Source organism: Filicampus tigris, chromosome 12, assembly GCF_054856515.1.
Source record: "Filicampus tigris isolate MCC_2025a chromosome 12, RoL_Ftig_1.0, whole genome shotgun sequence".
NCBI classification, from domain to species: domain Eukaryota; kingdom Metazoa; phylum Chordata; class Actinopteri; order Syngnathiformes; family Syngnathidae; genus Filicampus; species Filicampus tigris.
In genome coordinates this window covers 12,436,246-12,448,917 of record NC_141228.1, presented here as the reverse complement: position 1 = coordinate 12,448,917, position 12,672 = coordinate 12,436,246, and the positions used below count along the sequence as shown (strand labels likewise).

Below are 12,672 nucleotides of genomic sequence, written 5' to 3'. Positions count from 1 at the left end.
TGTGTGCTTTTTTTTTGTAGGGTGGTGAAACATGTAAGGCTGCACTTGGCTTTCTTATTTTTTCCACATACGAGAGGACGTGTTGCCGTGTGTTTCGACAGCGCGTGTAGATAGCGGTCTACGTCACCAGCCTCTGCCTCCCCCTTGGGGTTTTATTCCCTTTTTTTTTTGCATAAACGTGGCTGTCGCCCTTCTAGCGTCGCACACCAGCCGTGGACACACTTCACATTTAAGATCGACCATCGACGGTTTAGCTGGGCTTTACCCTCCCCCACCGTGTTTGTCATTCGTGTGCCGTTGTCTTTTAAACTTAAAAGATCCGTTATATAAACCGAGTAACGGTCCGAGGGATGAGACGTGACGTAGCTGCGTCGTAACGGCACAATAGTCGCGTGCTGTCTGTCCGCCACAACGTTGCGCTTTATGGACCCAATTTTTAATGCATTTGGCGTTCGGGAACCTTTGTAATAGCGACTTGGAAACCACTGCCAATGCCCGTCTTTTTTCCTGTGGAGTGATTTGAAGTTAGCTCGACAGCTAACCGGCAACACGCCGCGCTTCTGCCGGTGAATTGGCCGCGTGCGCAGCGGAATGATGATGATGATGATGACGATGATGGTGAGAGGAAACCTGCACGCCGTGCTCCACGGCTCCAGTTAATTGCCTTTTACATGATCACGTTTTTGCTATGATTATCTTTCCTGTGTCTGCGGGGACGCGATAAGAAATCATACCGGGCGAAGAATGAGCGGGCCCATGCCGTAAAAATATGGACAACAAAGAATAAGGCGACCCGACCGAGACAGCGGGGTGTCAGATCAAGCTTTTTTTTTTTTATTTTAAGTCAGCTAGCAAGCTTGTTAGCGGATTAGCCACACGGCCTGGACTCTAGAGGGATCTCTTCGCCCCCCTTTCGGACGTTTTCCCCCCTTTCCCAGCGCTTTTTCTCTTTTGGCTCCCGTTTTTTTCTCCTCCGAAGCGCCGCGCTATGATGGGCGCTCAGACCGGCGATGTGGAGCCCATGCCGGGATACTTGGAGCTCATCAGCCGAGCCTCCAGCGTCATGCTGAAATCGTGGAGAGATTGTAGCCAGTGCGGGCTGGAGCTCACAACACGGACTCTGCTGGATCACGCATACATCACCTGGACCGAGATTGCCCTGTTCTTCTTTTGCGCCTTTTTGTGGACGCAGATCAGACGGGGGCTGACAGTAAGTCTATTCAAGGTGGGTGAGACACACACACACACATGCACGACCCCATTCCACCTCCACACACCCATTCCGTAGCATCCATAATTGTGGCATTAATTGCTCCCCATAGGCACTACAGACACAACAGGTGTGAGCAGTGTGGAGAGCAAGTGTTGGCTAGAAATACAGAAAAGGGATGTGCTATACACAACTACTGTATCTCACAGACAAGTCACGAGATGAAGATAGGAAGTGTGCACATCAAACCCCAAAAGCAGGCCTTGCAAATGCATACTCAACTCATAGGACACAGAAAAGGGATGTGTGACTCATGGATAAACTCTGAGAAACACATCAGAGTGAGGCAGTGCAAACTACAAACACAATTTCCAAGATTCCCTAGTGGCACGCCCGTCTGCCTTGCAGTTGTGAGGTTCTGTGTTCAAATCCTGGCTCAGACCTTCCTGTGACTAGTTTCCATGTTCTCAACGTGCTTGCGTGTGTTTTCGCCAGGCATATTCCCCCAAAACATGCAAGTTAGGTTCAATGAAGACTAAATTGTCCATGGCTGTGAATATGAGTGTGAATGTGCGCTGTGACTGGCTGGCGACCAGTCCAGGGTTTGTGTAGGTGTACCTAATGAAGTGTCCGTTGAGTGTATGTGTAGCTTGGCCATATGATCAGAGGCCTCAAAGAATTGGTTTATCTGCTTTGGTTCAAATTAATTCCTCTCACTTGTAAATGATGGATCCTCTGGCTTGGTATAAGTGGTGAATTTTAGGTGTACTGTTGCGCCTTTGATGTTAAGTTGATAATTACATGACCTATTACTTTGTCTAGCATTGCATAGGTTAGCAGTTTTCTGTTATGATCATATTTTAGAGAGACATCAAATGAAATAATTTTCCTTTGTATTCAGCCTTTGCCTGAATTTTGCCGAAGCATTTCACGCATTTATGTAGTTCTTGAATTTTGTTGTCATGTAGGCAAGTTGGGTATTTTATTTTTCGCCCATTTTAGGTTTCTTCTGAATTGTTTCACTCTGTAGCCTTTCTTCAACAAACCAAAGCACATACTTTTTTTTTTTAAGGAAAAATATTTGATTTTTTTCCATTGATTTACTTGTAAAAAAATAAATAAAAAGGACAAAATACAATTTACTGATGTTTGAAGGCCAAGCAAGAGGTAGAGATGATGTAATCAGCACCTTTTTCAATTGAAAGGCTCATAGGTTAGTTTAAATAATAAATTAGTTGTTGATTATTCATTTAATTGTTGCACCATTAAATCAGTAATTCTCAACTAGTTGGTCAGGACCCAAAAGACCCAAAAGTTGAAAATATACAATTTTTCTGGCCGATCTCCAATCTTTAAAAAACCTGCTGACCCCAATTTTTGCTGATCTTGATTTTTTTTTTTTTCACGTCCAACATCATTTATCTTCAATGTTCCATTCTTGTTTTATTGTAAAACATTGAACAATACCTGTGAAAGAATACAAACGGGTTGTTCAAACTGCACAAAGTAGTTTCCTCAAACAAAAAATTCAAACCCTATTAGTCATCTTATAGCAGAGGAGGACAAAGGCTGACTTCTTTCAGACCTCTGTGGAGGGAGATGCATTCAGTGGACAATATTTAGTATTATTTTAAAGGATTGAAATGTGGGTCGCAGGATGACAACAGATGAGGAAAAACTGCTCTAAAAGATCCACTCTGAAAACTTTCGGTTGCGCAGTTGGTAATCGTGTTGGTGAAATTGGCTATTGTTTGCCATTGAATTTCTTGCCTGTTAGAACCTTGCGGTTGAAGCTTAATTCGCCCATCAGTTACATCCCCATGATTCAGTTTGCATGTCTCTTATCTTAGTTCCAATGACGTCATGCATCTCCTTATGTGCAGTTTCTGGGATTCATTCTTATTCTTTCTTTACCTTTGGATGTGACAGTTTCTGCTTTTAAAGGTTTAAGTAACTTAAAACGTGATCAGAGTTTATGTCTTTGACGATGCATTATTGATACTGTAGTTGAGCAATCCTGAAAAGTGATGATTTTGGAGGTACATGCTAGCGAAATGTAGGTCAGTGCCTCAATTGTGTTTAGGCCAACCGGGCAGGCACTGGTTTAATCAAATGCCCATTCGTAGATTTCGGACATAGAAAATTGATCTTATGTATGGCAGTGAGAGTGCTATGTTACAGCTGTGTGTGGCTTTTTAAAGTGCGCTATTAAAAAAAATAATAAAGTTGCCTTCTTTTGCTGTTGTAAAAGTATGAAAATGAATTCCCAGTCAGCAGTAATGTTGCATCAGAATCAAGAACATCCTCAATTTCTCAATTTCTCTCACACGTGCTGAAGATTTCTTACCGACTGCTTTTATGCTCTGTGTAGGTTTTTGCCACAGAGAGGACACCCTTGTCATTAGTTAGGTGCTCAAGGATTTGCACTTAGACAAAAAGGCTCTAAGGCCGCTTCTCTTTCCTTCACCCATCCCGCCCTGAGTGCCTCCATCCTGTTGCTTTTACTGAGCAGTGAAGCCCCTCTCATTATGGCCTCTGGCCTATTGTTCTGCCATCCATATGAGTGGGGAGTGGAGTGTACACATGTGTTAGATGCGATGGGGAGGATGCTATACGCTAGCTCAGGGCTTCGTGCGTAATGCCAGATGTGGCCAGAGAAAGCAGCGAATGAGGCCTCCCAGATAGCAAAATATGGGTGAATCAATGTTGAAATATGGTTCGGCTTAAGTGTTGAATCTACGTCGAAACCTAAAGTAGAAATTATACAGAAAGCGCAAGGTTGATAAAATGTTGGGGCAACATTTGCTCACACAGCATCAATGTTGATTCAACCATCATCTAAATTGGAATTAAAATACTGTAAATGGGCTGTCACTTATTATAGTGCTTTTCTACCTTGGGTACTCAAATCTCATCTCTCATTATCTCCTGATGACACAGCATTGGAAGAAACTGGGGGTTCTGTATCTTGCTCAAGGATACTTCGACATGGTCACAATGGCCGGTGATGGTGATCGATCCCACAACCTCCGGGTTGGGAAACGGCCACTCTACCTATGAGCCATGCCGCCCTGCTGTAAGAAAAACATTGGCTTCGTCCACTACAAAATTAGCTTTTCCCTTACCCAAATGTATGAAAAACCTATGACAGAAAACACGTTTAATGTTCAAAAATGTATTAGAAGAGATCAAAATACTGCACGGAAAAGGCTAAGAAATGAAAACGTTTCATGAAACAGGACCGACACTACGTGTGCTCAGGGCAACAACAAAAAAATCAGTCAGAAAAAAGAGGTTAAAAAAAATAAAATAAAATTCATATATGGAGAGCGACAGCAAGTGAGAGAGATACAGTACACACACTTTTTGCGGTTGAAAAAGGCCTGTCCCCCTCAGAATTTGCCCCTTTCCCACCTCCCTCTGCTGAAGTAGAAAAATAGAGAAGGGCAAATGTAGAAAACACAGATTCAACATTAGTTAAACATTGACCTTTCATTTTTTTTAATTCAACCAAAATACAATGTAGATTGAACAGCATCTTTGAATAACAAACTTCAATGCTGACAAAATATTGTTGAACCAACGTTGATTAAACAGTCTTCAACTAAAACCAAAAATCAACCTTCTTAACCCTAATTCAACATTGATTTAACATCTTTTGACGGAAAACAGTACTGTCCTTCGGAATCAGTCATTTTTTATCATGTAGTGAATGCTTAGTATGCAGAATTGTCTCTCTGTTAGCTCGTGCGTGCTAGGCTAATGCAGCACAAATATTACTGCTTTTTGAAGTCTGCGGTGGATTGTCAGATGACGCCAACCACACTTAATTGACCCTGGGCTGAACAAACAAGGTTCTTGTTGCATTGAACGCTTATTAATTCACAGTGCTTTTATTAACGTGTCAGTACTGATTAAATATGCGGCTTCCACTTTGAAAGTACACAATCTCCATGAGCTGTGATTCAAAGAGTTCTTGCCGACCTGTCTTTTGGCCAGAATTAATGACATCGAATGCAGTCCATGTGCAAACACTGCTAATTGGGGTTAAAAGTGTGGACGTCAGTGGATAAAAGCGGGAATAAATTTACTGTGCGATATTAAATGTGCCGTTGCCATCTTCTAAAGACTTCACTAATGGGATCTGAAAGAGTGGCAGCTGTTGTCGCACTCTAGTGTTTGTATTAGGGCCGGCTGTGACTGAGTTTCCTCGACTGACCGAGGAAAATTAACAGTCAATCGATGAACCGTTTAAATGTTTTGTGAATATAGATACATGGATCTCTGCATCCCAGTGGATGTAATTTTGTCCGTCATTGGTCAGCAAATTAGTGGAGATGAAATCAACAAGGCCTGTCCTGTCGCATCCAAGTAGTGCACTCCATTTTGCATCAGTTGCTTCAAGATATCATTAATCAATAAATAGATTACCATGCCATTGCTCATGCATAATTTCTATGTATTTCGCTATTTGTTAACTAGAATGTACTCCCTTTAAAAGAGTCAAGAAAAGCGGTTTTGTTTCGGAAACCTCTTTTCAATTTAGGTTCAGTTTGCCTTATACAGAGCCACTTGCTAACAAAAGTTACACACAGAAAAACCAAGACACTTTGGCGGGGCCCTCCATCTGCCTCAACTGGTTGATTAGAACAGAAGTTAGTGTGATAAGCTAACAGCCAAAATGGAATAGCATTTAGCATGACTGCAGATTCCCAGCCTACATAGAGGCGGCAGAAGTACTCACACTTTGTACTAAAGTAGAAACAGAAATACATGTTTTAAAAATGCTTTGGTACATATAGAAGTACTGATTGAACTCCTTCAAATTAAGTAGAATTAAAAAAAACAAAATCTGGAATGTATTTAATTAGAAAATTAAAAAGGAATTTTTGCTGTCAATTACAGTATATTCAATACACGTTTCCCAGAGTCTGCCTGAAATTGGATAAAGTAATGAGCCTAATGACTAGAAAGCACAGATATCCCTTTTCAACAGTAAGGAGTAAGCTACAAATAAGCGGCACGGTGGCTGACTGGTTAGCACGGCCTGCCTCAGACTGCCGATGTCGACGGATTGTATCTCGGCTCCGGTCTTCCTGTAGGTTAATTGACTATATGTACTGTCCTTAGCTGTAAGAGCTTGTTTGTCTTTGTGCCCAGTGGATGGATGGCATCCAGTCTAGGGTGGACGCTGCCTCTCACCCAAAGTCATCTTGGATAGTCTCCAGCACACGTGCTACTGTAATGAGGAAAAGCGATATAGGAACTGGATAAATGGATGGGAGGAAGGAAGTCTTCAGAAAAATAAATACTCAAGTACAGCACAGTACTACAGATACTGGAAATAATCTACTTAAATACAGTAACAAAGTAAAAGTAACATTGTGTTTATACTTAGTTCCCTTTACCTGTCACCACTGGTCTGGCAGATTGTCCAGAATCCATTGTTAAAGATATCAACAAAAGCCAATTTGACATTATGTCTTTTTTTTTGTTGTTTCCTTCTCTAATATGTACACTGCACCTTCTTTCTGATAACAATCTTGTACCTGCACTCTAAAAACAGTTGGGTTATTTCATGAACCCAATTTTTGGATTGTTTGTGTTGGGTCAAATTTCTGGGTTATGTCTTCTAAATTAACCCAGTTGTTGGTTCAAATTAACTATATATTGGGTTGTATGCCAGTAATGTTTTATGTTGGGTCAAAAATCAACCTTTCAGGCCCATACACAGGCGCCAGATTTACACTTGAATGAAGTATGACTGGCGGCCATGACAGCCACCGACATACTGTTCATGTCTACACACGCAGCATCGTGGTCAAATCAACGACACTTTTGACATCTGGATTTCTTCATTTATCACACTGTTTTGGTAAGTACTTCACACATTGTAATCTTTTGAAAACGAGTTGCTTGTAACTGAGCGTGTGTGTTGGACAGGACGAGTGCTGGAATCGTAAAAAAAAAAAAGAAGGCATTAGTCTGCTGCCATTGTAGGATGTGATACTTCACAAGAACTGTGCGTTCTCCAAATAATGTTCCATATTAACTTTGTGTTTACTGTAATCCACAGGAACATTTCTACGATTACCAGAGTGGTTCTGGTTACCTTGCTTGGAGATTGAAAACTGTTGAGCGCAACTCTCCTCAAGAGGTCAATATATCTCAACACACTTTTCAAGATGGACCCACTACTCATCACAGCCCGTGTGAAAGTGTGAGGCAGTTGTCTGGTGATGACCGCAGAAGCAATGCTTGGTTTAAAGAACTGAAATAAATTGTGTACCATTTTACAAATGTATCTATCTCATGGACTGATTTGCATTTTCCTGGCTGACAGCCAATCGGAGTGATTGTCGCTGACAACACTTTGCAGACTGCCCTTGGTGTCTTATTCATTCAATTCATATCAAAAAAGCACCATGAGACAAAATATATGACTTTGCCATAATTCTAAACAATACTTTTTAATTTAGATTTGTTGTAATTTCCACCATGAATGTGCTGAACAAAATTCTGGACACGTATGAATTCTACTTTATGAAACCATGACTGAGGACCGCACAACAAACAATGACTTGCCTGCCATGTTAACATAAGCATATCACCAGAGCTGAGCAGAACTTGACCCTTTTTTGCCAATCCGACCGCGATCCTCCGGCCATATTCATAAACATTGTTGGCCCCCGCCCCGTTCCGTCCCCTGACCCCAAAATGAACAAAGAGTCCGTGAGTGACGTCGCCATGGGCGATATGCTAACGGCAGAGGCTTTTTAAAGATAATTAGCTGGCTAATTTACAATTCGAACACGCTTCAAATGCGCCAGTAGTACTTACCCAACTGTGTGTGCTTACTAGCATTGCGAGCCCCGGGATTGGATTTGTCGCAATTGTATGTATAATTATTTGGGTCCAACAGACAGCCAGAATTCGCAGTCAACAAGTTACTTATTTTGCACACTTCCCCTCCTTCACATTTCCCGGCCTTCAAAATAAAAGCATACCAGCAAACCACTATACACAGCAGGTTTGTTACGGCGTATTTCCGGAAGTAGGGAAGACGAGACAGAAGAAGTGCATGAGCTCCACCTTGATGTGCCGGCGGCATCCTTGAGTGCTGTGCGTAGCTTGACTATACTCGTGGACACAAGTTGTTTTGAAACAGTTACGTTCCTAGTTGGGGGGCGTCGCTTCAAAAAGACAGCGACAACAATGGATATCGTGCCTGCTACAACCATAAAGTGATCGAGATGACTAGACGATGCATTTAATTTTATTGCAAAAACGATCTGGAAGGTGGCGGCCAAGGGGGTACGTGGGTTAGTAGCTTCTTTTTACACATAGGCCGCTGCCAAACTAGTTTGCTTTGTTGCAGCAACGAGCTGCGTGGTGCATTCTCTCCTCCGTGTGGGAAACTGTATGTCATCACAACATGTGACATAATGGACCAATCAGAGCAGCAACAATTCCTGATGGGTGCGTGGCATGTGTTGCAGACCTGTCGCCAACAGCACAATGCGTCGGTCACGTGAAACAATGCGACAGTTGTTGCTCGCGCCGACGCGGCAGTAGAAAGAAGCCTAAAAAGAAGCCTTTCACTGAGTAGCCTGAGATGAAACACGCATGAGGGCCGATTAGCGGGCCGGATTAAAATCCGCTTCCACCCTTGCTTAATCGAGCCCTTTTTTTCAAACGTGTACCCCCTAAGAATGGGTGTCTGACCAGTTCGGCCCCGGGAGGGAGTGCCCAGTCTTTTCTCAATTATTTGCGTTGTTTTGACCCAATTTGTTGTGTTCATTTAACCCTTAAAGTTGGGTCAAAACTGAATAACCCAATTTTTTTGGTTCAAATTGACCCAAGTCTGGGTCGGTCCTTTTTTAACACAACAATTGGGTCAAATTTAACCCCCAAATAGTTATTTTTGACCCAACTGTTTTTAGAGTGCTGTTGACCTTTATATGTAATCTACAATGTGGCATGGTTGGACTCCTATCTTCAGTTATTTGTATCCCGAGACAGAGGGCCAATGGGGTACCAGTACCACCCTATGGGCAAATTGTCCTTCTCATGCCTTCTACTGCCCAATCAAATATTAATAGATGTAAATCTATAAATGATTCAGCATTACTGTAAGCACACTCCCTCAGACTCAAACTTGGACAGCCCTTAAGCTTTGAGTTTTAGGGCTGATTTGGTGTTTGTTGTTCTAGACAGTACTAAACTAAGCAAAGAGTAAGCCGGTAAGCCCCTTTCAGGCTCGTGTCACAGGGTTCGAATTGCATACTGATCGCATCGAATCACATTCTGATAGGTTGCTATACTGTGTTACACGATTTCTACACATTTTCATCCATGTCTATTGTCTACACTAGATATGTTGTGGTCCTTGTTGAAAAGCCCATCATGAATCAAGCAAAGCTGTATAAGAAAGTACAATGTCACATGTTTAAGTGTGAAAATGTTTGTAGTCCATATACAATGATCTAAAAATTATACGCATCCCTGCTCTAGTAGATTTTTTTTTTTCCCAGCAGAACCCTGACAGTTTCTTGCGAACACTGACTGACTGATATTATTGTTGTTTATTTGGTGTCGTTTAGTGATAAAAACAATTAAGCAATATCACACGAGAGGTACCGATGTTACTGGTTCTGTCATTGTTTTCCAAATTCATTATTTTCCCAAGTTGAAGTTTTTGGCCTTAAATCCCAAAGGTATGTTATTAATAGTAGAAAAAGTTGTGAAATTATTTATCTTGGTCAATATTTTTTTATGTCACAAAAACCTGGCATTTGAACAGGGGTGTGTAGACTTTTTATAACCACAGTATGTGTTCCTACTGTAGTGTGAATGGAAACTTTTTTTTTTTTTATAGTACAACAAACGAGGTTTATAGATCACATGGAAGCACGGCAAAAGAGGGAAGAGAGTAGAGAGCGGAAGGAACCGAGGCCAGAAGTGAGGCCTGCTGAGTCAGCGTGCAGCGACCAATCATTAACACAATAGCGTGCATACCCAGCCACGTGCGTATCTTCGCTTGAGCACCATGCAACTTTCGTCACGGGCAGCGCATTCTTAACACAAGTAGTGGCAACCAAAGCATGCATGGCTGGAAATCTGTCAGCAGCAGACCCTCAGACCCCCACGCGCACACGTGTCGTTATACACTGAACTGTGAGAGCTGCCGTGTGCTCGCCGGCGTCGCGGAGCTTATCTCCCCGAGCAGCGGCCAGGAGCAGCAAATACGCCTCCGTGGACCTAAAAGTGAAAGCTGCCTCAGGTTGAGCAAATTTCCCCGACCGCAAGATACACGATCACCTTCCTCCTCCGGCTCATTGTTATTACATTAGAGCCGCAAGGAGAAACCCGACACTTGAATTGTGGTCGGGGAAAGTGCTTGTCCGTTGGGCCAAAAGTGCTCACTCAGGTGGACGCCTTGGAATTCCGACCCCTGAATGAAGCTCAGCTATTGTTAGTTGCATGTATTGCCAATGATACTGTAATCTAATCCCATCACCTACACAGCATGCGACATGTGATCCTTGTTCTACTGTATATGCGCCATTGGGGGGGGGTCATAGAATAGATTACCGATTATTCGGCCGATTCATTGAAAAAAAAAAAATCATAAAGTAACATTCAAAATTGCATTCTACTACATTGGGATGTCGATTTGAATTTGATTAATTGTTGAGCCCTAGTTGAAAAAAACACAAGGCCTAGTGCCGTAGAATGTTCCCTAAACGTTCTTGTCAGTTTAAAAAAGAAAAAAAAAAAATCCCTTATGCTAATAGTACCTGCATTGTCACTCTAGCTTGCGGTGCATGTCAACAAACAAACAAACAGCTCATGCCATAGAAAAAAGCTCTTCCAACCCACTTATGGAGCACCGCCTACTCAGCACTTAACAGCAAACAGTGAGCAAGCGACCAGCTGCTGGCACAAGTGCCAGAGTGTTGCCTCGTTTAGAAAGAAGGTGAAAAAAAAATATTGCATCTTTTTAGCAGACGGCTCGAAACACGAATGATGTTCTTTTGTGCGTACTCCACATTGTACAAAGCACACTTTGAAATCTGCCTTGGTATTTTGCGGACCCAATTCAGTCAGCAGGTGTCTGAAGATTTTATTAGAGGAAAGGATTGCACGCTTGCCGGGGTGATGAATCACGTTGCCGCCGTATTTTCCCCTCCACAATGCAGTCTCATGAATCACCGTTGTTTGCTGACGCTGATGCTCCCGCGCTCCTCTGGGTAGCTGGAATGTGCCGAGCGGCCTTGACCGCTCCAGAGTTCCTGTGGCCAGCCGCTAACTGACTTTCCTCTTCAGTTGGCCTTATTTACCCCGACACACTGAGGGCGCAGGCTTTTTAGGCTTTTTACAAGGCCTGAACACACTCGCTTCCAATTGGGCCACTCTATTACTGCGTATTAGGAGTCAGCGGAAACCCAACTTCAGTCTGTCTGTGCAATGTGCACGCCATATTTCATGAGTGTGTGACAGTTTGCGTGCGTCTTTTCCACCGAAGAGCACCAGCAATTACTGATGAATCATTTGCTCGTCTCTTTGGAAGTGGGTGAGATCTCACAAGAATTCATAGAGTGAAATGGGCTTAGTTTCTCTCCTACTGCTACGCCTTCATTGATCATATGATTTATTTGACAAATTTACAGGTATGCTTTGGTGGGGTCTTTATATCTGATCCTATTTTGCTCAGAAAGTCGTTTTTTTCCCCTGATGAGTGGTAGAAATAGTTTTCTATCCATATTGCTTCAGTCCATTTATTGTTAGTGGGAAACTGTCCAAAAGGTCAAGCATCATCCTATGGATGGGCATTTACTGTAGTAACTTGATTTCCTTTCCTGTATTGACGTTTGGGGAAATTAGCAACCAACTGAGTCATTTTTTGGTAGTATTTGAAATTGTTCCTGGCACACTGAGATTGAGAAATTGATCAAAGTTTACTATGTCACTATATCACAGTTCTCCGATTGCACCCAGCTACTGTATAGTGCAGATGTTTAGGAGATCGTTTTTTATGGCTTCTTACAATATTCAGGCAAGTCCGACTTTTGGGGTGTGTACGTTCAGTGTAGTGCCACGTTGTGCCGCAACATGTCCAGCAGCACTGATGTCTACTGAAATAGATGCATTGAAATTAAGAGAGAGAGAGAAGGTGAATACGTGTGTATGCCTGTGAATAATGCTGTATTCTCCATTTGTATGTGTTGCTGCTCCATTAAAGTAGCAGGTTTAGAATTACCGCAACAAATGCAATTTTCTGGTAATTGCATTATATTTTATCATAAAAGCGGAACTCAACCCAAACATTTTTTTCAAGAATATGTTCTATGCAGGCCCACTAGGTGAAACAAGGCATTCGGATTAATATTGCTTTTGTGGAATAAAATTTAATCCAACCATTTTTAGCCATCTCAGGGGGCGGCCATTTTGTCACTTCT

The 12,672-nt window shown here is 42.3% G+C and overlaps 1 protein-coding gene across 1 annotated transcript in view; it reads left to right on the top strand.

Moving 5' to 3' along the window:
• Window positions 1-20: 20 nt before the first annotated feature.
• The window catches only part of cers1 (ceramide synthase 1), a 31,393-nt gene continuing 18,741 nt past the window's right edge, over window positions 21-12,672 (top strand). Inside the window, exon 1 of the mRNA XM_086047205.1 lies at window positions 21-1,225. Coding sequence (XP_085903331.1) covers window positions 989-1,225 — 237 coding nt within the window. The 5' untranslated portion in view covers window positions 21-988. The remainder of the gene's footprint in view (window positions 1,226-12,672) is intronic.